At 40.0% G+C, this 27,983-nt stretch overlaps 1 protein-coding gene across 10 annotated transcripts in view; it reads right to left on the bottom strand.

Annotated features, from left to right (window-relative positions):
• The window catches only part of QKI (QKI, KH domain containing RNA binding), a 161,185-nt gene that overhangs the window by 23,277 nt on the left and 109,925 nt on the right, over nucleotides 1-27,983 (bottom strand). For all 10 annotated transcript variants that reach the window (XM_075862547.1, XM_075862546.1, XM_075862544.1 and 7 more), the window contains one exon: nucleotides 25,210-25,353. In XM_075862547.1, coding sequence (XP_075718662.1) covers nucleotides 25,210-25,353 — 144 coding nt within the window. The remainder of the gene's footprint in view (nucleotides 1-25,209; nucleotides 25,354-27,983) is intronic.

Genomic DNA, 27,983 nt, shown 5'->3' with positions numbered 1-27,983 from the left:
CATTTTGTGGCAAGCAAGGTGACCAAAAACAAGTAATTCAGTGTTTTTTGTTTTGGATTTTTTTTACATCGTTCACTGTGCACTATAAATGACAATTTTACTTTATTCTGCGGGTCGATAAGATTACGGCGATACCATAAGTTTATAGTATTTTTTTATATTTTACAGCATTTGCACAATAAAAATCACTTTTAAAAAAAAATAAAAAAATAATTTATTTTTTGTATCACCATATTCTGAGAGCCATGTTTTTTATTTTTCAGTCAAAAAAGCTGTGGGAGGGCTTGTTTTTTGTGAGACGGCTGTAGTTTTTATTGGTACAATTTTGGGACCATACAACATTTTGGTCACTTTTTATTCCACATTTTAGGAGGGGTGGTGAACAAAACACAGATATTCTGGAATTGTTTATTATTTTATTTTTGTACGGTTTTCACCGTGCGGGGAAAATAACATGATAGCTTTATAGTTTGAGTCGTTACGGACGTGGCAATACCAAATAAGTGCACTTTCTTTTAATGTTTTCCGTTTTCTCCTATAATAAAAGACCTATGGGAAAAAAGGCAGTTGCTTTTAACTTGAAACTTTTTTACATTTCTATTAAATTTCTTGTAACTTTTTTTTTGTACCACTAGGGGACTTGAAGGCATGAAGCCCTGATTGCTAGTCTAATACAGTGCACTACCTACATACTGCAGTGTATTAGAGCCGTCAGTTATTCACTAACATCAAGCCTATTGGGCTTCGCCTGCGGGCGGGGCCCAATAGGTTTCCGTACTAGGCAGACCAGGAGGCCATTGTTTCGCCTCCGGTTGCCATATCATCCATCGGAACCTCCACAGTTCCCAATCGTTGCCATGGCAACCATCGGGCGCTATCTAATCACCTAGATGCCGTGATCGCTGCATCTAAGGGGTTAATCGGCCGTATCGGAGGCTAGCTCCGGTCCTGGCCTTTACAGGGGGATGTCAGCTGTAATATACAGCTGACACCAGTGGATGATGCTTCTGAGCCTGCGCCATCTTCTTGGCCCCGATAGTAAGACTTTTAGGCGCCACCTCCGGGCAGGGCATAAAAGGCTTCTGTTCTTGGCAGACAACATTGTTAGGCCTCCGGTTGACATAGCAACCACCGGCATCCCGGCTACCGAGACGCAGGGATGCCGACATGCTAGAAACTACTTTGATGCAGCGATCGCAGCATCTAAGTGGTTAAATCGGCAGGATCGGAGCCTAGCGCCGATCCTGGCTGAACCAGCGGGATGTCAGCTGTAATATACAGCTGACACCCACTGGTGATGGCGCTGGCTCAGCCTTTGAGCCAGCTCCATCACGTACAACTACGTGAGAAGGCGCAAACACATTAGGGCTAACTATGTAACTGTACGTGATTTGGCGGAAAGGGGTTAAGCTGGTCATAGACAAAAGAGATCTGTGGTGTGTGAAAAATTGTTTAGCTGACATATCCGTTCCTAACTCCTCACAGTATATATATTTTATGTATACAGACACACACATATATATATATATATATATATAAATATACACACACACACATATATATATATATATATATATATATATATATTTATTTTTTAATTTAAAAAAAAAATATTGTTTTGATTCCGTTCATGGGTTCTCCTTATGGAAAGCTCAGACAAAACCCATGAACGGAGTCCTGACGCAGATTGCCCCATGCACACGACGGTAAAATCGCCCGGAATTACGTGCCCATTCGTTTCTATGGCCGGCGGACGTCTTCGCGTATATTTACAAGAAGGTTTCCGTGCCGTAGAAACGTGCCAAAAAACATAGGACATGTCCTATTTTTTTATTTTATGGACTGTGTTCCCATACTTTATAATGGGACCACAGCCTGTTAATGCGGACGGCTGTCCGCTGCCGTAATTACGGGCACGGTCGTGTGCATGGAGCCTTAAATGTACTATTTATTTTTTTTAACATGAGAGTCTATGGGCTGACGAATGGCAACTGTTGGAGGTATACTTTTTTTATATATCAATCAGGTAGAAACTCATAAGGGGTTTTCCCATCGGCAACCAGCTAAAATCACAATCTTTGTTTTAAAGAATACTTTAAATGGTATCTTAAATAAAAAATTGAGACTTCAGTGAGGTGAGGCCTAGCAGGTAGCATATCTAATGTATAACATATTCAGAGGTATTAGTTATATTTCTAACTAAACTGTCAATGTAAAGCCTAAAAGGAAGGATAAAGTCCCAGCTGAAAGCCATTTTAGAGTTTTGAAAACCATAGGAGAAAAATAAACTGAAAGGCATTGTGCCGCATGGCTCAGTTATTTCTCAATTTCCTTTCTGAATGCCTTGCCGTGCTTTTCCTTTCCTAGGTGGACAGGCAAAGATAAATTAGCATCATTATTTCTCTGGAGCAACATAGCCTGCTTATCTTCTTCCGAGTACAGGCTGGGTTCAAATGATATGCAGGGATGACTGCTATTTCACTTGACAAATTTGTGGGTCATAATGTTAAAGATACACTGGGGAAACATCTTGGCATTATCTTTTTACATTGCCCATCACCCTATCTGACATGATCCCACTTAATCATGATACTCTTCTAGTAGCGGGTTTTACATTCAGGTGTTTGCTTTACTTCTGTCAAGCGGTAACAGAGACAACGGGAAAAACATCTAACTGAGCCGTCTTCACTGTAACAAATAGACCATTTTATACAGCGTTTTATAATAAACAGCTTCTTGACCTGTAGGTCATGGTGGTGTGGTCACATTTTGAAAATATTGAGGTTGTAGTGCTTTGCTAGGAATCTGCTGAGTAGCATGCCCCTTTAAATTAACCAGTGTCTACCAAACAATCCCGCTAATCTAACTGGGTAGGAAATTAGTAGCGGAGCTTTGATGCAGTTTGTGGCTTCAGTACATTCTGTTGCTTCTGGTGGGTTGCTGTTCCAGCACAGAATACTGCAGGATTAGCTGAGCTTTTATAGGGCACATTTTATCAATAAGAATACAGGCATTCCCTTCAATAAGATATTATACATACGCAAACAGTACTAGAAATAGACTCCCTATATTGTCATTTTATTTGGTTTTTATTTTCCACATAAACACACGTTTTACAATACTAATGTGAATGAAGAGAGAACCTCCTCTCCTAACCCTGGCATAGCTACGTATTTTTTTGGAAACTCAATGGATCTAAAACAAACGTGAACAGAGCCCATTTAGAAATATGCCTGTTTAGGCTAGTCAGTCACAGCTTGTCTTACAGCCAGCTCAGACCTGCATTCATTCTAAAAAAACTGGAATGAATTGAAAGAGCCCTCTATGGGGACAAATGTGTCAATCACATGACCTATTTAGAAGCCGCAGAGTTGCCTGGGAGAAAGCTCTACTGTTTACTGTGCTTCACTCTTAGGCCCCTTCTCTTCAGTCAGTGGTTATTTTTCATAGCACGGAGAAGTACTTTAGTGTCGAGCATGGAGCGGCTAGGCTGAGGCTACAAACAAAGAGCCTTTGACTGAGATGTCTTTGAAAGTGACTGCAGAACATGTGACCGGTTACCTAAAACTCTGCAATTAATCAACTCCGGCTTCAACTTTACAGCCAACGGACAGAATATGGCGTGCACAGAGAAGCGACATTTCCCACATTTACAAGCCCGTTAAGTGAACACTGCCTAATACCCATTACTTTCTACAGGAAATCCTTAATCTGAAGACCACTAAAGGCAGACATATCAAGTAGATCACCTTCATCACCATCACCATTCACTACTTTCAGATCGATTGCTGCCAATAAAAATCATTATATATGTAAATGCTAGTTGCAGCGATGTTTACAAAATGTCCTGGGGAATTTACGTTCCAAGTGGCCAATCAAATCTAATAGATTTTTTAAAAAAAGAAAAAAAAAAAAAAGTTTGGTCGTATGATAAATAAAAAACAGACAAATGGAATCAGACAATGTAAATAACACATGACATGGATAATAAATAAGCAGCAAGGGCATGTAATGGAGGTCATTGGAGAAAATCACTGCCACTTAAAATGTGTGAACAGATATGCGGTTTGAAAGTTTAATGCTTAGGGGGCAAACTGGATTCTGAATGTGTCTATTTGGAAACACGACATTTGTAAGTCAACATTTAAAAGCAATTAGGTAGTGATAATGTATCAAAGGAAGTCTAGCCCTAACCACAGAAGTATGCAAGAACTTGTAAACAATATATCCTTGCCTTGCTGCTTAAGAAACAATTATCCTCGCCTCCTTTTACACCACTTCCATTGTAGGGCAGCAAAGAAATCAGAATTCCATGCCAAGGATAAGGTCTCAAGATTTTGAATCTGGACGTTGTGACCATAGCCTTACATAACAAAGGTACTGATTCAGCTACTGGAGTGATACCAGAATTATTTGAAAGTAAATAGTCTAGATTGCCAGGTACCACAGGAAACACGGACAGGGTTGCCATGCCTCCTGGTCCCTAAATTTTCCCTTAACATAATACCAGCCGTGAGGGGGTGGGAGGATGGTCCTCTATACCTGCCCCACACAGGGAGGCAGAAGTGCCAGTACTGTGTGTCAGTCCACGAACGCCAATTTTCACAAGAGAATTTTTACAAGACAATGGGGACCAAATGGTGCCCGCACTGCCAAGGGCAGCTGTTGCTGGGCAGTCATCCAAACATAGCCTAGCAAGAACAGGACTTGCAGAAGTAATTGCTTAAGACAAATAATTACAATGGGAAATTCCAGTTGTTACTGGAGACCAAAAGGGCTTCTCCAGGATTTTAGCACAGATATACAGAGCAGTAAATGTTCTAGTTCTAGTTCTAGACGGCACCAGTGCCAAGCATGCCAAATACCCCATCTTTACATTGTGTGCAGTTTATGTTATATGTGTTTGTTTCTTACAAAGTTGGCAGTCACAGTTAACACTGTAGATCGTCTTTACCATTGAACAGTTTTCAGTACAAGGTGGTGTAGCGGTGGGTGCTAGCTTAACCCCCAGCAATAAGTAAAATGTCACATACAGAAGAGCAGACTAATATTTACAGAAACATCAAGTCTGTTAAAAACTGTATTTAAATCTCAGCAGAATATGATACCACTTATCTAAAGCAGACAGGAAATTTGTCATTGTGGGGAGAAAAACTAATTCAAGTGGACGAAGAATAAGGAATTTCACTTCCTCTTCAAGTAGTGGGAATGCAGAATCTACTGTAAACATGTCCAAAGCAAAGATGTGAAAGTTAGGCCTGTTTTCAAATAGGTTTTATAGACTAAAAAATAAAAAAAAGACTGGATGACTCAAGAAAGGCAATATTTATTCTAAAACACAGCACCAACCCAAAGAGATGGAAATTAAACTGCTATTAAGATCAAATACATCAATTTACATTGTAGCGTTTCCTTTCCCGTATTCTCTAATTTCTTGTTCCTCCAGCAGCTCCTATCATCGGAGACACCTGCTAGGAAGTGAATGGCTTTTAAACTTAAGATAAGATAGGACATTACAGGAGACTGCTACTTTGGGCAGCTTCTTGTGGCTTCAGTTGTTGGGTTTTGTCCACCCCTTCCATTACAGCTGGCAGCTTACCACTGAGCTTTATCACAATTTAATGGAATCTTTTCCACCAGCTGTTCCCACATGCTCCAACCTCTCAGAATTCGTGAATGCAAGTGAAAAGGATCTTGGGAACAGAATGGAACATTTTTGAGAAGGAAAAACTCAGAACTCCAGAATGTATATCTAACAAATAATAATATTTAAAAAATACCAACTTACATGTAAAAATTACTGCTAAATCAAACACTTTCCAGAGGTCATTAAAAATCGCGGTCAATATTACATTTCTCTTTTAGACCGCACAACGCATAACATTTTTTCATTCGGAATAATTTTGAAAGATGTTTTTCGTGTCTAGATATCCCGATTACGTATTAGATAAAGAGCCCTCTGGTGTTCTAGAAGATTCCCTCTCAGGTCGTCCACCTAATGTGTCCAGTAGCTCAGTCCCATGACCAGTCCCTCTTTGTATATGTACATGGGCAGTAGAGTGATTCCTGCTATTTTGCAGGCTAGCCCTGAACACATTAGGTTCGACGTTCTGAGACAGACTCAAAAGAACACCGGGGTAGGGGGCCCGCCCTAACAAGTATATAACAGCAATATCTGGAAGCAGGAGTATTTTTTTTTTTTTAAACAATTCCATTTGGAAAAGTGTTCTGTTTGCATGATTTAACAGAAATGCAATATTTAAAGAGGCTCTGTCACCAGATTTTGCAACCCCTATCTGCTATTGCAGCAGATAGGCGCTGCAATGTAGATTACAGTAACGTTTTTATTTTAAAAAAACTAGCATTTTTGGCCAAGTTATGACCATTTTCGTATTTATGCAAATGAGGCTTGCAAAAGTACAACTGGGCGTGTTGAAAAGTAAAAGTACAACTGGGCGTGTATTATGTGCGTACATCGGGGCGTGTTTACTACTTTTACTAGCTGGGCGTTCTGACGAGAAGTATCATCCACTTCTCTTCAGAACGCCCAGCTTCTGACAGTGCAGATCTGTGACGTCACTCACAGGTCCTGCATCGTGTCGGCACCAGACGCTACCGTTGATTCTGCAGCAGCATCAGCATTTGCAGGTAAGTAGCTACATCGACTTACCTGCAAACGTCGATGCTGCTGCAGAATCATCTGTAGCCTCTGGTGCCGGTGTCCTCGCTCGTCTGACACGATGCAGGACCTGTGAGTGACGACACAGCGTGATCTCTGGAGAACACGGCTGTGTCTGCACTGCCAGAAGCTGGGCGTTGTGAAGAGAAGTGGATGATACTTCTATACACAACGCCCAGCTAGTAAAAGTAGTAAACACGCCCCGATGTACGCACATAATACACGCCCACTTGGACTTTTACTTTTAAACACACCCACTTGTACTTTTGCAAGCCTCATTTGCATAAATACAAAAATGGTCATAACTTGGCCAAAAATGCTCGTTTTTTTAAAATAAAAACGTTACTGTAATCTACATTGCAGCGCCTATCTGCTGCAATAGCAGATAGGGGTTGCAAAATCTGGTGACAGAGCCTCTTTAAAGGGAACCTGTCACCAGCATTTCACCTATTGAACGCTACTCACCCCTCACTGGCCGCTGCTGTTAAAAGTTCATTGCCAATATCCCCTCTCCTAAACTCCTCTGACAGTAAACAATGGTCTGCAAACATACTGCTCCTTTTATAGTAATAATCCGTCAGTCTCGCTTGTTCCTCTTCTTATGCCTGCCCACTGCCAAAAACCGGCCTGCCGTGAATGCCGAAAATCTCGTCTGAGATGACGTGCGCATGCGCCCATCATGTATGGTTCAACACACTTCCCTGCACCGCTACGGTGTCCCGTTGTGCGCATGCACGAGAACAGGACATCGATAAACAAGCGCAGGATTTCGTGTGTGGTGGGGCAGGCAAGGAGCTGTCAATCAAAAGTAAAAAGGCGGGGTTAACTCAGAAAGGCTTGACGAATGAAGATATGACCCTTTTCAGATGAAAGTATGACTTATGCTCATTAGCATAGAGTACGGAAACACTAAAAAACTGAATACTAAGAGTACAGAGCATTCTTAGAAGATTATAGGTTACATAAAACTGATTTTTCATCCACTTCCACCAGCTATTGCTGGTTTAATAGGTAAAATGCTGGTGACAGGTTCCCTTTAATTGCAGGACAAACCCTTTAAGTGTCTTGAGGTATTTTTTTAAAAAAAGTAGCCAACAGTATAATATTCTTGCCATCGCAGCAAAGAATCTCACAAACAATTTTGGAATGATGAAAGAAAAAAAAAGAAAAATTAAAACTACAAAACTTGAGGACCACTTATAAAACTAAAAAAGGTCCATGTGGTCCACTTATAAACATTATAACAACATTTACTAGTTTTTATGAAAAATTTGCTTTACTTTTTGAGATTCAGTTGCTCTGTACTCTATACAGAGCAGCTCTATCCTTCGCGATTACCTGAATAAGTCAGTCCCGCGGACCTGATGGGTTCAGTGTCAACGGGTCCTGCCTGTCTCTGACACACAGGATTCACCTGTAATTTATCACATCTAATTTATGAACTTAGATGTGATGGGTAATAGGTGGATCCTGCATGTCAGACACGCAGGACCCACGGTCACTGATCCAGTCAGGTCCGCGGACCTGATGAGAACAGGATATAGCGAACAATTTAGCTGCTTCTGTACACAGTATACAAAGCAGATGTAACTGAAAAAGTAAAAAAAATATCCCTGCAAAGATTTACATTGGCTTTAAATATACCTTACTTCCTGTTAAAATTGTCACTCATTTCCTGTGCTTTAATGCAAATGCTAGGTGGCAGCAATGTTGAGAGAATAGCGTAGTCACGTCATCTAATCAATGCAGGGTGTTCTGTCCATAGTGGCGCAACATCGACTGGGTGACATGGCCACTTGATGACAGGTCAATATGGATGCAACATCACTTAGCTGCCTAATTGGAACATGGAGAAAAATTTTGCGTTCTAGGAGTACAGTCAAAAAGTAGAATTAAATGGATTTGTGCCCATGGTCACAATTCCAATGTAATGAATTGATGCATCCCAAGATTTCCTTTTAACCTGTTAAAGTCAGGAGGTATCAGTATATTGGGGAAAACATGTTATGTTTAACTTGAAGAAACTACAAGAGCATCGGTGATGATAGCTCCTTTGTACTCCTTGAGAACAAGTGAAGGTTAAACAAGCATAAGTGATGTTCATCACTTTAGGCATTTGTGAAAGCACAGAGTCCATTTTCTCACATTTCATCAGCATCCGAGCCGACGAACAAGTCAGCAGGTCAATGCTTCGACGCCTCATGAACCAACGTGTGTTTCAATTGAGACCACATTGTGTGACCTTACAGAACCCGAGACCAGAAGCCACCAACCTCTCCGAATCTAGTTTGATTTCAAGTTATCCTTCGCACGTTGTGCACCTAACACACTGCTCTGTCAAGCATAGCGCTGAACATTGCATACACACGAGTTCAAGATCAATACCAGCATAATGTATACGAAAACAATACAAGCCATTGATGTTTAGCAGGATTACTCAAAAACAGATCTAATCTACCAAAAGGGTATTGAATGTGTGCTCGGAACAATGCACTTATTTCATTTTCGCTCTGGAGATTTCATGCAAACGGTCTCATGAAATGTGCTTAGTGTACTGTATTTAGCCTTAATAAGCGGATCGCCTGTGAGGGAGCATGGATGAACTCCTCCTCATTAGGAACGTAAGTAGCTTCCTGGCTGCTCAGCCTATGCCACATAAAGAAGGAATCTTACCTTTCAAGCCAGTCATTTATGGCTTTATTCAAAATCACCAAACTGCTTTCGAGAAACGCCTCTTAGGTTTAAAAATTCCCCTGGTAACTCATTTAGTGTGGCAGACAGGCAGGTCTAAAGCAAGGCTTTTTATCCTACGGCTAAACCATCATAATGACAACTCTGCTGACAGTCGGGAGAGATTGCTAATTACTGTACTCTTAGTCCCCAGACAGATTGGTCCTTCAGATTAAAACGGGCATGAGGGAAAACGGAGGCAACACCTTCCTGCACAAAAACTCCTGAATTCGTACGCGGCTGCTCATGTCAAACACTTGATTATTGCAGATCACTAAGAAATACAGAAACTGAGGGAACTGCAGAACACAGTCTTTGTACATTAGTACTCGACAAATTGCGAATCTTTAAATTAAAAAAACAAAAATTTTTTAACCTGTCATCTCTTAGTTTAACCCTGCCTAGCTGGATGACACCGTTGTAATGACAAGGGGATGAAAAATATTGCACACAAACAACTCACTATCAACGATCTTCTACAATATTTACAGCAGAAGGGATCGATGAGTTCCGGAATTTCTTCCGATCACAAATCTCCCTGTCTATTTAATTTTAGGAATAGGACTGCAGCAGTTTCATCGTACTTTCCATCTATGACAGATTTCCTAATTTGCCGTTCTGAATCATCACAGTGCAGATTTAGTATATAACATTTCATTTACACTTTTAACTGTTATTTTCATACCAGAAAAAGCGCTAAGTCGTTCGATGCCACTTGTGTAAGTTGGAAATGGTAGGTGTTTCAAAATCTCTGTTGGAAATTAAAATTTAGTGGACAAACTATAGTAATCGTCCATTATTCTGAAACTATGATCTAGAAATTTTTATATTTTGGCAAAATGATGTGGAATCTCAAAGAAGAGTAAAAATAGAGCAAAATCACTTCTCTAAAAAAGAAACTTTATGCTCGATTCATACGGGCGTTTGGAAAAAATAGCACAGCAGCTACACCATTCTGACAAATAAAAAGGATGAAACCGAATGTAAAAAATGAGCGCAAGTGTGAATGAAGTCTTAGGTTTGTATTTTATAATGGGCTGTCTTGCCAGAACGCCTTTTGTCCTTAAAGGGTATTGCCAACGTAGACATTTATAGAATATCTACAGGATATGCCATCAACGTCTAATAGATCCGGGTCTTGGCTCTGGGCTCCGCACCTATAAGAAGAACGGGGGTCATCTGCTCAGCGGTTTGTGTGACTCCCAGAACAGAATACAGAGCCGCGTGGCTCCCCCTCCCCGAGGCCGCGCCTGGAATCTTGATCCAGCCACCGCCTCACCAAGCGAAACGGGCCGCATGACCTCCCGTTCAATATTGGTGAGGGTAGAGCTAGAGCTAGGCCCTGCATCTATCAGACATTTATGGCATATCTTTTAGAAGTTGGAAATACCTCTTGAAAAGTAGCCCTTATATATTTGACAATGACTGTCCAACAATCCAGCATCTGTTAAGTCCCGTTAATAGCACATTAAAGGAATTTTACTGGAAAACGACAGCAATAAAAACATTCAAACAACAAAGAGTTACCGTTAGGTAAGTATTTGAACAAACTAACAGCTTCAGCAACAGTATGTATTAAACACCTCACACGATATACCTCAACAAAAAACATCTTAAAACAGCGTAAACGGAAAAGTAGTGTTGTAAAAGTAAGAGCGCCAAGTACGCACACAAACGCCAGGGTTCATTTTAAAAGCAAAGTAATATGGAGTCTCAGGCCCCATGCACACGACAGTAATTGCGGGCCCATTCACTTTGATTGCCCATGGACACCTTCCTGTATATTTACGGGAAGGCGTCCATGCAGTAGAAAGCCTACACAAAAGATAGGACATGTCCTATGTTTTGCTTTTTACGGACTGTGTTTCCATACTTTATATGGGAGCACAGCCTGCAAATAAATCTATATACAGGATGGGTGGTCGAAAATAAATACATTTATGGTAATGCTAAAAAAGAAAATATTGTGTAGCTTAAAAATAGACACACGTGGACAATTTGAGTGCAGCTTATAAAAAGATAAGTCAATAAAATTCTAATTTTCTGGAAGTTCTCAAAATTAAAGATAAGGCAGCGAGTATGGGGGTCAGACATTACAGTGCTGTGAAGATGTATTTGCCCAATACCAGATTTCTTCTAGTTTTGTAAATGTGTCACATTTAAATGTTTCAGATCATCCAAATAATTTTAATATTTGATAAAGATAACACATAAATACACCTTTGATGATTGATTCAAAAAAACATGTGAATGAAATCATGTAGGGATTTTGTTAATTTAAAGGGAATGTGTCGCTAGAATTTTTTTTCCAGTTAAACAGTTAGTATTTAAGTGATTAAACATTGTTTTAATTTTTTAAATTTTTTCACAAGTCAGGAAATATTATAAATTAGATTCTAATTTATAACATTTCCATGTGCTGGTCACTAGAGGGAGCAATTCCCAAACTTGCAGCACTGCAATGTGGTAAAGCAACCTCATTGCTTTATGCTGCAAATTTGGTGTAGACACACGCGCTCTAGTGTCCTCACACAATCCCCCCTCCCTTATCCTGGCTAGTGCCAGGAGAAGGAGGTGGTTGGATCTTCTAATCCTCCTACACTGTGCATTCGCTCAGAAAATGGCGGCACAAAGTGTAGGACGATTAGATACAGTGGTAATCATACAGTATAACACGAACATAATACACACATCACATACACAAACATAACTTACCTGCTCCTGCCGCCGCTGCTGCCTCCGATCCTACTCCTCGCGTCTTCGCTGCCCGGAACATATGTCTGGAAGCCGCGACCGGAAGTAGTCATCTTACTGCCCGGCCGCAGCTTCCGGTCCACATGAAAATGGCGCCGGATGTCACTCTGCCAAAGACCTTCCTTTTGGACTGTGTGGGAGCGGCGCATGCGCCGTTCCCACACAGACGGCATACACTATAGTGAATGGAACGGCTCCCGTTCGCCTTCTCTATGGGGATGTATGCGCCGTATTCCATCTCTGTATGTGTCGTTAATCGACACATACATAGATGAAAAAAAAATGGCAGCCCCCATAGGGAAGTAAAAGAAAAAAGTAAAACACAAAAACAAATAAATAAAATTTCTTTTAATAACACACTAAAAGCAAATTTATATAAAAAATTTTTTTTCTCAACACCTGTCATTTAAATGGCTTTCTTTGTGTGATAACAGGCTCTTTTATCAAAAGGACATATGTTTAAACTGAAACCGATCTAACGAAGGACATTTACAACATTTCATTCACCTTTTCATTTAAATAGTTTGTAATATGTCGCTGTAAAAGAACACGTAAATTCAATGTATTTTCCTCATTTGACATTATAAACAATGATAACCCTCTACTGTTCTTAGAAAAAGCAGCACTGGTAAACGTTGACGGATGTAGAAAACAGATGCAGAAGACGACTGAAGCTGCAATGCAATGTATCATACGAGGACCACACAATACCTGCAAACGAAGTCAATTTACCATGGGGAGGAAGAGGATCTTGGCTTCATATGGCTTTGCCTAAGGCCCTTTATTTTAAGGTGCCTGAAGCATTTCATTTCACTTCAGCTGACTTGACCGCTCTTGACAATTACGCCCTCAGGGGGCGAGCGTTTGGGCTTACGGTTTCCTGTATGCTTAAGCTGCTCAGTGAAGACCTCTGTATCAGTGTAAATCAGTGACACTAAAAGGCAGAAGACCTGGATAAACGTGCAGAAAGTGGTCGAGAATACATTTAAACATAGAAAACACGTGTCTATTCGAATAATTCTGGCAAACGTATAAAGAAGTCAGAGCGCCTGCCACAAATGTAGTGTCAAAAATCAATTCCATCTAGAAATCTAGTTTTCATGCTTAGTTTCTGGTCATGTCCTGATGGACAGGGCTGCCTCCCACATGGCTGACCTGCAAGACAAATCCACTATGTCAGCAGTCCGCACCAAAAGGTGCAGCGTAGAGCTCTAAAGAACATCATGTAACGCTGCCAAGAAATGCAGATGACCACACCATGCTACATGTGTCTGACATTGCGAGCCCCACTGGGGACTGGGACCTGTGCTGCCATGTAGAATATGATGCCGTTCCAGAAATACAATAAATAATATCACAATTAAAGCATATCGAACACCTAGGCTGATACTTTTGTGACACATTTCCCAGTTTCCGCAACATTGCAAAGCAGCACCTTCAAGGTCAGGTGTATTTATGAGTGAACAAACCGCTCTCAAATAGTCATAGCTGAGTGAAAGCAGAGCAGAGTTGAAGCCATTTCTTCTGCACTACAGGTCAGACAGCTGTGTCCTTGTTGTCCCGTGATAGCTGGTCTGGAAAGATCACATTCATAGGGCTTGTGCAAAGCAAGCTGCATGCGTTACAAACACATTTTATCTCGAAACTGGCCTGACCATCTGAAGTTTACAGAACACAGACAGATTGTCCGCTTGTCACAGTCAGAAAGTGCCGGTTATTAGTACGACCAGTTATAAAGACAACACAATGCACTGAGCTTGTGGTCGAAATAAAACGAAAATTCTTAGATATAAAAACCAAAACAATTATCGTTCAGGCAGAACAAGGAGTTGTCGTATTTCCGGACATTGGTCTTCAGGCTACTCAACAGCAGGTTCATCCGTCGAGTTGCCAGTCATTTCTCTTCCACCCTTTCAAGCACAGGAATGAATAGATTTCCAATAAGATGGCTTCAGTTTGGGATTTTAAAGTTTCAGTGGAAGAATAGTCTAGGTTTGGTCAAAAATCTCCTTGTTTGCCTTCCCTGCTGTCTAATGGTGTTTGCAAACACCAAATGCATCAATATATCTCCCGATTGTGCATTGTCCAGCATTTACACTTCCACACATTTGACGTATTTGAGTTACAGCATAGCCGGGAATGGGGAGTATGGTGCCGGGTCTATACTTAGTGGGTGTGAGCTGAGCGGACATCTCACAGCAATGGCAGGATCGGAAATCACTCCAATCCCGGACGTTTAACCACTTAGATGCCGTGGTCAATAGTGCCTACGGCATCTAAGCCATTAGAAAGAGGCAGCAGCCCCTCCATCAATTGATCCCCACTGCAATGCAATAGCCGGGTGCTGATGGTTGTCCTGGCAGCCTAATGAAAGCCCCTAGTTCTGTCATCTTTGTGCTCCTCCCGCTAGAGGCAAGAATTAATAGTAGCCGGTAAAAAACACAATATACGGCAATACATAAATATCGCAGTCTATTGTGCAAGCAATCCAATGATTGCTGGTTCCAAGTCCCCTAGGGGGACTGAAAAAAAACAAAACCACTAAAAAAGTCTGCCACTTTAAAAGGAACCGGTCAGCAGTTTTGAGGTCTTGCTTTATTCACGGGCACACCTGTAAAGAGATATGTTACGGTGTATGCTATGTTTCCTCAATAAAGAGCGATTTGGAAAAAAGAAATGTAGGGTCTATTCACACTGCCGTCATGGCTTACCCATCATAAATTAACGTAACGTCTCCACTCCCCAACAAGTTATAATGGCTCAGTTAGCCTTTTTTTTTTGGGACTGTATAGTGAAGCACGCTAGACTATTTTGCCTGTCTAAGCCAGAAAGCAGAAACCTGACAGGAGATGGGGAAAACCCAGGGATATAGCAGGAGATGGGCACATGTAATTCATATGGCTGCTGAATTTTTTTCTCGCTATCCAACTTAGAATCCCACGAAGGGCTAGTTGACAATTATTAGCGGGCATCTGGGATTTGCTCTTCAATGAATCTCATGTTGCTGGACAAGAAAACGTGTGCAAGTGATAACGGACAACTGTGAACATCAGCAACCTGTCCTCCGTTCACATTTTTTTTTTTGGGGGTTTACAATTATTGCTTTGTGTATGTAATAGCCATCAGACATTTTAGGATCTGCACAGCATGCATAGATTTTTCCATGCTGCAAAACTTACAAAACCAAGGAAACATTAAAGACAAATAAAAAAAGACACACGAGCGAAGGTGAAAATAAGGTTGTCCTATAAATCAAGAGTGCTATCCTGCTGTGATACCGATGTACCTCGGCCAGATTCACGCTGTGTTAGGGTGATGACCATCTTGTACATTTTTAGAATAATGCCATTTAAGTTAACAAAATTGGAAGCTAAGTGGCCATTTGCCATAGTCTGGATTTAAGCGTGCTAGAACAGAACTCTCATTTCCACACAGAAGAGGTTCACTAAAATATCAAGCTTTCACTTTTCAGGACACCAAAATAAAGATGTAAAATCTGTACATTTCAAGACAACAAAAATGTAGTATCTAAATCTCCAGATATTTTAGCGTACATAAAAGCATATATATGACACCTCCTTCACAACCCAACTATTCTTAGACTCCAAAATAAACGAGACTGGTTCATAATAAACGAGACTGGTCCATAATAAACGAGACTGGTCCATAATAAACGAGACTGGTCCATAATAAACGAGACTGGTCCATAATAAACGAGACTGGTCCATAATAAACGAGACTGGTCCATAATAAACGAGACTGGTCCATAATAAACGAGACTGGTCCATAATAAACGAGACTGGTCCATAATAAACGAGACTGGTCCATAATAAACGAGACTGGTCCATAATAAACGAGACTGGTCCATAATAAACGAGACTGGTCCATAATAAACGAGACTGGTTCATAATAAACTATGAACAAAGGAACGGGGAGTGGGAAAAGTAGTGTGTTACATCAATGTTAAAAATAAAAAATACTTTATTGAATAATTATTAAAAACAATGTTAGATGAAAAAAATTTTGACGTTGTGCCAAAGTCCCCTAGATTGGCACACTGAGACAATATTATGTCTAAATTAATTGCTTCGTTTTATTAAAGATATATGTGTCTAGCCTCCCCCTGTGTATATGCGAGGAGGCTCTGCAATAGTCCCTGATCCAGAGATTAAAGTGTTAATTATTAGCAAATGGCTGTCCCCCTCAGTATCAATGACGAGACAGTCAACCTGCATATGACACTAAAGGTTCCTCCAACGGGCTGTAATTAAAGCCCTGCGGTGGAGAAATCCCTGCATCAATACAACCATATGGGTTGTATGTGCATGTGTCCCATGCAAGTAGACACGGCACAGCAGAGTTGAGACTGTTGCGTGCTAGCTAGTCCTCTATGTATAAGCTTGACATAGCAGAGCTGTAACTGCTCCGTGAGGACAACTCTGCAGGAGGAGTAACTGATCAGATAGTGTGCTCACACAGTGATCTCCAGTCCCACGTAACCATTAGTATTCTGCCTGTCAGGCAGTTGTATCACTAAATCGAGGTGTGTTTACTTTGTGCAGATAAGGCTGCCGAAGTCAGTCACATACACATGGGAAGGGTTGAGAGAAGGTGAGCCGCGATCAGCTGTTTGAGTGTATTCACAGCTCAAACATAGCTCGGCATAGCAGAGTTGTAACTGCTACGTGAGGACAGTTCTACAGGAAAGAGTGTGTTCTCTTTGTGCAGACTATGCTGCCAGAGTCAGTCACATACACATGAGAAGGGTAGAGAGTAAGTGAGCCGCGATCAACTGTTTGAGTGTATTCACAGCTCAAACATAGCTCGGCATAGCAGAGCTGTAACTTGCTATGTGAGAACAACTACAGGGAGGAATAACTGACGGGCAGGCGGCCACACAGGTAGTGTGCCTCAGCAATGATCTCCAATCCCACGTAACTGTAAGTGTTCTGCCTGTCAGGCAGTTATATTACTAGATCGAAGTTTGTTTTCTTTGTGCAGATCAGGCTGCCGAAGTCAGTCACATACACATGGGAAGGGCTGAGAGGAGGTGAGCCGCGGTCAGCTGTTTGAGTGTGCTCGCAACTCAAGCATAGCTCAGCTCCGTCCCTCCATGTATTGTGACCGAGTCTGCAGCCCAACATGCGGTATTGACGTGCTTAAGTCCCTGACCAGGGCAGATATTCTGCCAGATAAATGATTCAATCAAATTGTTATTTGAACAGTACGGAGCAATGTGTGACCATCTAACATTGTGATGATTTTAAAAGACACCCCTGGGTGGTTCATAATAAACTAGACTGGTTCATAATAAACTAGACTGGTTCATAATAAACTAGACTGGTTCATAATAAACTAGACTGGTTCATAATAAACTAGACTGGTTCATAATAAACTAGACTGGTTCATAATAAACTAGACTGGTTCATAATAAACGAGACTGGTCCATAATAAACGAGACTGGTCCATAATAAACGAGACTGGTCCATAATAAACGAGACTGGTCCATAATAAACTAGACTGGTTCATAATAAACTAGACTGGTTCATAATAAACTAGACTGGTTCATAATAAACTAGACTGGTTCATAATAAACTAGACTGGTTCATAATAAACGAGACTGGTTCATAATAAACGAGACTGGTTCATAATAAACTAGACTGGTTCATAATAAACTAGACTGGTTCATAATAAACGAGACTGGTTCATAATAAACTAGACTGGTTCATAATAAACTAGACTGGTTCATAATAAACTAGACTGGTTCATAATAAACTAGACTGGTTCATAATAAACTAGACTGGTTCATAATAAACTAGACTGGTTCATAATAAACGAGACTGGTTCATAATAAACGAGACTGGTTCATAATAAACGAGACTGGTTCATAATAAACTAGACTGTTCATAATAAACTAGACTGTTCATAATAAACTAGACTGGTTCATAATAAACTAGACTGGTTCATAATAAACTAGACTGTTCATAATAAACTAGACTGTTCATAATAAACTAGACTGGTTCATAATAAACTAGACTGGTTCATAATAAACTAGACTGTTCATAATAAACTAGACTGGTTCATAATAAACTAGACTGGTTCATTTCCTCCAGAAAACTTATGTAGACATATCCGGTTTTATTTTAAACTAGAAAACCTGCGCCCACTTCCCACATTCCTGCTTTTGTGGCAGAAATAAAAAGGCATAAGCAGCCTTAGGGCAGAACCCAAACCGATAGATTACAGTACAGTTCATACTATAACATTTTTGCTACACTTTAGGTTTAAAAAAAAAAAAAAAGTCACGTAACTTAGATTTTGGTGTACCAAAGCAAATAGTGAATACATTTGATACTAGTAAAATCACAAGGACAAGTTTAAAGGGTCCAACCTTTTCAATCCAGCATCGTACATGCAGCAGCCTAGACGAATGTGTATGGTCATAGGTATGAAGAGTTGTAACCCCTTAAGTCCACGGCTACACCTAGAGTTTTGTAGAACTACAAATTGATTTTAACTCTTGAGTGACAGCTGCGGACCAAGATTGTAGGCAACTCAATGTATTTATTTGGACTTCAGCTGTAGCTCAATAGTTAAAAGCAATCAGTAGTACTACAAAAAAGTCTAGGTGTAGCCCTGGCCTAAGAATCAGCCTATTTCGGTGCTAAGTACCGCAGAGATTATTATTTATTCGGATTTGCATCGCTGCTTTTCAATCCACGTAGCAGTATACGGGCCTCTTTTTTTGTGTGAGGCGTTGCAATTTTCAATAGCACCACAACTTTTGGATCAACTTTTCTTTGCTTTTTTTTTAATTTTTTTTAGAGGGAGAATGGAAAAAACAAAAAAAACAGCCGTTCACCATGTGTCATAAACAACATTTTAACTTTATTCTATGGGTGAAATGACGGTGATACCAAATACATAGTTTTTTTTTTTTTACTACTTTAGACAATAATAGCACATTACACGGGGGGAAAAAAAAAAATATTTTCTATATTAAATATTTTTATGTCACCACATTACTAGAGATAGAACTAATTTTTCCATCGATGTAGCCGAATGTGGGCTTGTTTTTTAGTAGGATTAGTCATTCTTTAATAAAACCCTTTCGGGGTACATATATAAACTACTGATTAACTTTTTCATTATCTTTGTTTCTCAAGGAAGATGTCTAGCCCTTTCTTAAATCCATTCACACTTTCCGCCAATACCAAATCCTGTGGGAGCATGTTCTAGAATTTATGGTTCGGACAGTAAAGAAATGTTTTCAGATCTTCCATACCTCATATTAATTTGGTTGTCCTTCTCTGAACTCTCTCTAGCTCTCGGAGATCTTATTTTTATGACCTGGTTAACGGGTAAAATAATACTTTCTCCTCCAGAAGCCATGCCTCTTCTAATGCAATCCAACATTTTGTTAGCTTTTGAAGCTGTAGACTAGCATTGCATTCTATAATTGAGTTTATAACCATTAATTACACCCAAATCCTTCTGTATTGTATAGGCACCTAATAGTGATCCATTCAGGATCACCTGCCATGTTTCTGCCCATTTAACCAGTTTATCCAGGGGACCCTGTAGGGATAAAACCCTCTTATAGTATCTACAACAATATAGAGCTTTAGTACTAGGAAATCCAGCTTCTGCATTATTTATAAACAGGTGAACTTTGAACAGATTCTAGAAGACAATTTTGTATCCAATCACAAATGGTGATCCAATCAGGAACTCAACTTGTGCAATAATGGCACATGCGGGACAGTAACAATTGCTTAAAAGAATCCAGCAATTTCACACCTACTGACAGCCCCTTGGGTCCAGGCTCCTGCTTACTACTTCATAAAGTAAATTGGTTTGACATATTCTCACTCCTTTTATAAAGTCATGACCATATCCTCATCTAAAACATTCTATTCAATATGATCTCTTTTTAAACCTTTATTTACCTTCCAACTATAGATGTTAAACTTACCAACCCATAGCGGTCAGGCTTTATCTTTTTACAGTTTTTGAAAACCGGGATAACGGAAGCTTTTCGCCAGGCATGTAGATGTTAATGGAGAGGCAAGAATCTGGGCATATGGAAATACAACATGCCTGATCCTGGTTCCTTCCTCTGCTGTTAGTCCCCCATTATACATCAGATTGTCGGCGAACAACGTGTAAGTTGAAGATTTCTTTTCCTAGTCTGATAATTTTATCTGTTAGCAGGTGCATAAAATATATATATTAAATATTATATATATATTATTGTAGATGGCATATGTGTATGTGATTTTTAAACAATCCGTGCCATATAGCTAGCACAGCAGTGCAAAGAATGAAGTCTGCTCACAAATTTAGCAATTTATGTACAGGATACCTATATTATTTGGCCTCTTGTAGGTCTTTTTGCTAACATTTATAATGGTAAATTCCAGTGGTAATTAACCGTCCCTCCCTCTGCCTAGTGCAAACAACTTTCAATCCTTCCCCTGTGATTTGGTTATGCATTGAGAATTACTTTGAACCGTTGTCCTCCCGCCTCACGATAAAGCCGTGAGCACTAGGTGAATACTCTTCCATTTACTGCTGTAACATTTAAAGAGACTGTCACTAGTTTAGTAACGCCTAATCTTCTAACTATTCTAATAGGCGCGATCACACTGATAATTCTAGTGAAAATGTTAAAAGTTATGAGCTTAATTCTAAATATGCAAATGAGGGTATACTAGCCAAAGGTGCGGTAACGCTGCTATCTCTCTCTGTGGGCGGTGTTTGTGTTGTCAGTATGACGCTGTTCAGTGTCATTCAGCTTCTCCCCTTTTCTGCACAGCGTGATCTCAGCTTCAATCGCGAAAACACTGTTTACACTTCTGGCCACAGCTCCTTCAGCCCATCACCTTAGCACTCATCCAGGTAGACAGTCCCTGGATGAGATCGTTCATGAAGGGACCGTCTTCCTGGATGAGAGCGGAGGCGATGTCTTGAAGGAGCTGCGGCTAGAAGTGCAAACAGTGTCATCTCGCGATTGAAGCGGAGATCACACTGTGCAGAGAAGGGTAGAAGCTGCATGAAACGGATTGGACAGAATCATACAGACAAAAAATAACACCACCCACAGAGCAGAGGGAGAGAAGCGTTACCGCCCCTTTAGCTAGTAAATCCTCATCTGCATATTTAAAAATAAGCTCATAACTTTTAAAATAATAAACGTTTTTGGACACAATTTTCACTGAAATTATAAGCATGACAGCGTCTATTAGATTAGTTAGGATATAGTGCATTACTAAACCAGTGACAGATCCTCTTTAAGCCTCCACTCAAACGTATCAGAAATTCCCGAATATTGATTTCATGGGGCTTTCTGATGTTAGTGGACATCTGCTAGTAGAAGTACACAACACCAGATAAAAAAACAACAAAAAACTCTGCAAGATGTATCTTGCAGCAAAAATATAAACTAGAACGATTAAGACACAGAAGATATATATGTAGCTGGAATAGCTGCGGTAACCCAAGTGTTCATTAAATTCCTAATAAATAATGTTCTGATCACGCACCACATTAATGTAATCCAGTAAAGTGATCCGATCAGTCTAAATGTAGCACAGTCCAACAGTGCAGAAAATGCCAGAGTATAAACTCATGCTTTCCCTCCCACATATATATTTTGCTGGCAGGCACACAATATGCCCAAACGTTTGAGCTGCTACTCTAGCTGCGTCTCTCCTAGACAGAAAATCATATGCTTCAGCTTAGGGTAAACAGCAAACTGGATAGCATTCAGCGGCTAATCACCCTTCACCCTGAGAAGAGGAAGGGACGGGGGATCAAGAGAAGTAATGCTCAATACCGATCACGAGGGCACAAATAAAAGCTGGAATGGGGAGTGTCAATCCTTCCCCTCCGCCAATGAAAATGACCATTACGTTACCACAGCTATAAACACCTACACAGGGCCGCATAGTAGAAGCATATTATACACACAAAGCTATAGGAAACGCTACAATTAGATTGATTATATCATGCAGCCCCATTCAGATGAGCTCGTGGAATTACAAAAAACTCTCTGTCTGCCAAGAAATCCATCACGGATACAAAATCATACGTGATGGACCCAGAAACTCATACTTTGTAGTATTTTGCATGATTAGATAACGTGCCCCACGAATAGTTAACTAAATTTCAACACTGGCATCAGAAATACTATGCTATTATCCCTGATATTTTTGCAGCCTAAATCTCTTCAAAGAATACTCTTTCAGCCCCGCAAAGAAGCGGCTCAATCTCGCTGTGTTGATACATTAATCTGTAGGTGTGTGAGCTCTAATTTCACATTTCTACTATCGGTGAAATACCACAGTGTCATGTCTATATTGCTGGGATAGAAAAAGAAATTGCCTTTCTTTCTCACACACTGAAAAAGAAAAGCTGAAAAGAAAAAACAATTTAGCAGATGTCACCGTCTTCGGTTTATGGACAAAGTATAGCATTAGAACCGGTGAGATTGACTATACGTCTGAATGAAAATGTGTGGCATTTGAAACGTCTACATACTTTCTCCATAAAAGTAGAGGAGCTTTTATTCTTCTCTGCTGCACCTTTTAAAATGCTTACCCTTCCGAAGGGCATTCAGTCAACGGAAGTTTATAGACTGGTATGTATTGCAATATAATATAATGAATTGAATGCGGTCTGACTGAAAGAAAAATAAAATAAAATTCTGCAACAACAGTACAAAAAGAAAGAAAAACACAAAACCAAGGACTAGGCTCAACAATCCGACTCCACCAAGTCTACAACATTGAAAAGGTCGAATATTTGTCAACATTCATTCAAAAGAACAGATTACACTTTTTGCCATGAAAAGACAGTTTCTTTACACATGTATGAGGGTCCAGGGGTGGAAGTCATCATTTAACACTTTCTCCCAATGAAAAACGTGCATGGTCAGTGCTGCATCTCTTCCTACAACTGATCAACTAAACCAAACATCAGAAGTAGCCGGCAAACTGGGAAAAGGAAAAAAAAAAGAGCTAAGACGCCTAAGAATCCCAGTTAAAGGATTGTGCCAAGTGTAGAGTTTTCTAAGACAGAACTGCTTACATAAACGTTACACAGAATTGGTTGATAGGCCTGAGGCCCATGAGACATTTTACACCACGCTGTAGGAAAAAAGATCACCTGAAGCTCCTGTTAGCTGATATATATCCACTGAACCTGAACATGCTGCTTCAAAAATGTAGCGTTACATTAACAGCTTGCTTTAGGCCAATTGGAATTTCTCCACCATCCTTCACACCGCTGTTTAAAGGGTGTTTATTTGGCAAAAGGTAGCTGGAACGTACACGCTCTCAGACAGGGGGGCTGAATGGACAATCAATAAAATCCGACTTGCGAGCTGCTCTGTAGTGGCTAGTCACATAAAATGACCTTTGCATTCCGGTAGTACGGACGCTACTTAACTCAATGATTCGGTTTATGAATGAGAGTGCAGCAAACGTGTATCAAAAGCAAAACAAAAGGTAGATGCAGTAAATAGGACTGAGGGCAGTGCAGCGTAGCCAAGATAAAAATAAAAAAAAAGTATATATATATATATATATATATATATATATATATATATTTATTTAACTTTAGATCTTTTTTTTTTTTTTTATAATATATATATATATATATATATATATATATATATATATATATATATATCTATCTATATCCAGATAGTGAAACTTTTTTTTCATTCTATTTTCTCTACATGATTATGGGGTCAGCCATCTTGCATGAGCTGCGGTTAACATTATTTATAGATATGCTTTACAGCGCCCACATGGACATAGGGAACAATAGTCTAGAGCTGACTATGGGTTCAGACGGCGGTTTTCGTCAGGAATTAGCAGATTTTAAATTGCCATTGTTTTGACGTTTTTTTTTTTTTTGCATCTTTTGCTGCAATAGTTGTTGCTGAATCGAATGCAAACAAAACAAACAAAAACTGCCGCAAAAAAAACTCCAAACGAGGGCTCCAGTTTTTTTTTCTGCCTCCCGTTGATTTCAATAGGAGGTCAGAGGCAGAAACCGCTCAAAGGAAAAAAAAGCCTCTGCCTCCCACTGAAGTCAAAGGGGGGCGATTTGGGGTGTTTCTTGATACTGACGCAGTTTCCGCATCAAAATCAGCTAAGGAAAAAATGCTGGGTGAACTACCCTTATGACTTTAATGGGAGAGTTTTCTAGGAATGCTCTCCTATGCAGAGGTCACCGTGTAGGAAGGGATAGGGGGGAGCGGTGTTTATCACCTATTGTCAATAGCAGATCCTGTGTTATCTTCTATATAGAGGTGTTCCCTTTCATTATAATCCTGCCTGTAATGATAATGTGATGACTGCTGAGCAGTGATCTCTACAGAACAGGAAGTGTCAGTCTACTGTGTAGCTCAGTGGCCAGAGTCAAAACTGCAAGATTGGGAGTTCAATCTTAATATAGATAATGACAGAAAATTAAAAAGAAAAACCCCCAAAAAAACAGCAAATACTCTTAAATATAGCACTGTAAAGACGAAATGCCCCAAAATAGCAATTTTACACTAGGTTTACAGAATCTCCCCCTCTACAAGCAGAAGAATCCCCACCCCCACAAAAAAAAACAAACAACCACTACAGGTCTACAGGGAATGACAAATTCTCAGAAGACCCATCATCAGACCACAGATCTTCACCAGGGCATTTCCAATGTTAGAATAGCAATATAAATAATTCCTCAATATATTTCACATGGCTTCAAGAGGTGGAGTTTTACTCGAACATTCAATCGAGCTACCATTGTGAATTATATATAAGCTGATACTAAAACCAGTGATTTAGACAGATATTTCACCCAATCATCGACAAGAATCGAATCAAATAGGAGGGTAGGAAACATCCAGATCATGTGACCGACCATGCTCATGGACAGACTGGGCAATAATAATGTTAATAGAAGAGGACTGACTCTATATCAGAACACGTGTTCATACAGTTGTAAAAATAAAGAATTTAAAATAAAAAAGACAAAAATCGACTTACTGCTGGAACCAGCAATTTTTTCACTTCTTCCACTGCTCTTCTTAATTTGATTTCTGCTCGGTTTTGGGCATCTTCCACTGTGATCAATACATGCAGGTCTTCATTCAGATGCTCCCAGTTAGGTTTTCCTCTATTTTGTTCCTCCTATCAGAAAATGAAAATGGTAAATGTATTAGAAACTGTGACTCTCAAACTTTTTATATCATGTCTCTATAAAAAAAAAAAATGTTAAAAACTGTAAAAGTAGCAGGCCAGATATATTTAACAAAGAGCATTAATAATCAGAAAAAAAATCTACAAAAAAATGCACCACTTTGCATGTTGTGTGCAGCACTTCTGTCTTAGAGTGAGAATTCTATGTATAAGTACATTATGTCAGCTGACGCGCAGCAATTCAACTACAATCCTTTTTGAAAGCCCCCCTTTGTTTAGGCCGGGTCAAGATGCAGCGGATTTGTGGTGCAGATTTTGCAGCGAGTCACATGTAGCAAAAAATTGGGTACTGAGATGGACAATCAATAATAGGCCCCTCCAGGACGAAGCTAAAGTTAATAGTAAGTGCAAGCAAAACCAGAAAAGAAATAAATGTTCTACACATGTGAATGTGATTCTGCCACATAACATCCCCTTCCATCTCGGACAATAGTTAAAGAGGCTCTGTCACCAAATTATAAGTGGCCTATCTACTACATAAGGAGATCGGCGCTGTAATGTAGGTGACAGTAATGCTTTTTATAAATAAAACGATCTGTTTTCACCACTTTATTATCGATTTTAGATTTATGCTAATGAGATGTTTAACACCCAAGTGGGCGTGTTTTTACTTTAGACCAAGTGGGCGTTGTACAGAGGAGTGTATGACGCTGACCAATCAGCCTCATGCACTCCTCTCCATTCGTTTACTCAGCGCATAGGGATCCTGCTAGATCCTTATGTGCTGTCTTATACTAACACATTAACAATTCCACGGGATGTCTATTCACAATCTCTGCACTTCGTTACTGTTTCTGTGGTAGTTACAGCAGTGGAAGCGTAATCTCGCGAGATTACGCGGTAAATGACAGGTTACAGCGACATTACGCTTTGCTCTGCTGTAACTACCACAGAAACAGTAACGAAGTGCAGAGATTGTGAATAGACATCCCGTAGAATGTCTATTCACTGTCTAAACACTTCAGTATCGTTAATGTGTTAGTATAAGACAGCACATAGCGATCTAAAAGGATTCCTATGTGCTGCCTAAATGAATGGAGAGGAGTGCAGGACGCTGATTGGTCAGCGTCATACACTCCTCTGTACAACGCCCACTTGGTCTGAAGTAAAAACACGCCCACTTGGGCATTAAGAAACTCATTAGAATAAATCTAAAATCGCTAATAAAGTGGTGAAAACAGATCATTTTTTAAAAATAAAAAGCATTACTGTCACCAACATTATAGCGCCGATCTCCTTATGTAGGAGATAGGGCACTTATAATGTGGTGACAGAGCCTCTTTAATGTAGTGCATCGAAGCGAAGAACATATGAACGACCACGTGGCTTTGAGCTGACGGAAATGGGGTTCTCCAGCCCACCTGATTTACTATGTCATGATGACAGGACTGCCACGTAGCCTAAGAAAGCATAAAGGGACACCATATTTACCCTATTCATCTTTGAATTGGAAGCATGCACTGAAAACGGTTTCATGACTGTAACCGACACAAAACAACCTCCTTTTTATTTTTATGGAAAAAACATAAGATCCTGTTGTGTAGGTGAAATTCTATTCAGTAGATTGCACTTCATCCTCAGCGGAGGTAGGACGAGGCAGCTTTCATCTAAGCAGGGCATGCTTTATTTGATGTAAAATGATTGGGCTGTATCCCGCTCATTTATTTATTATTACAAATGTCTGGTCATCCCCGGAGGCTCCCAACTACAGGCTTTATTCGTATTCCCCTTTAGCATGTTTCCTCCGTGACCAGATGATTTGCACATGCCAATATTGGCAAGAGATTACTAATCAGATTTATGCAATTTAAGAAATAGCAGGTATTTGTAGTCTGTTTAACCAAACCAGCAAAGAGAACTGTTAGCTTTGATAAATGAAAATAAAATCCAGGAGCTAAATCACAATGTGAACGCAGCCACCATTTAATCTTCCACAAAATCTTCTGCCAAAAGACATTTGTCGTACAAGTCTGCTTACTCAGCTTGTCAAAGTGAAATTTCCAGTATCATTAGTGCATTTCCTCCTTTTATTGTAGAATCAGAATACGATATGTATGTAGTAGTATTTCTCTAATCACACAGTGGGGTAAACTATGAAACGCAACGGGATTTCAGAAAAACCTATCAGCAGCGTAGTGGGCACAAAGAACATAGAATGCCACATATGACAACCACATGACCATAGGCTCTGTTCACATCTCTGTCGAAAGCTCCATTAGGGGCCTCCTTCGCAGAACCCGTAAAACAAGGGACACCCTCCAGAAGCCCGACGAAACCCATTAAAGTCAATGGCTTCTGTCTGGGTCGTTCGTGTCTGGGTCGTTCGTGTCTGTGATGCAATGGCTCCGGCACTTCTGTTTTATTATTCTTTCTATAACGGAACAGAACGACGGAAAAACCTTAGCGCAGATGTGAACGAAACCCAACAACAAAGCTGATCAGAACAGAACAAATGAAAACACTATCGCTTATAAATGTAATTAATTCACTATATTCATTACTCGAATGAATGAAACAAAAAAAAAATGTCATTAACAAGAGACACAAAACGGCTTGGGAGT

Source organism: Rhinoderma darwinii, chromosome 4 (assembly GCF_050947455.1).
Source record: "Rhinoderma darwinii isolate aRhiDar2 chromosome 4, aRhiDar2.hap1, whole genome shotgun sequence".
NCBI classification, from domain to species: domain Eukaryota; kingdom Metazoa; phylum Chordata; class Amphibia; order Anura; family Rhinodermatidae; genus Rhinoderma; species Rhinoderma darwinii.
The sequence above is the reverse complement of the archived record's forward strand: the minus strand, read 5'-3'. Positions and strand labels throughout refer to the sequence as shown.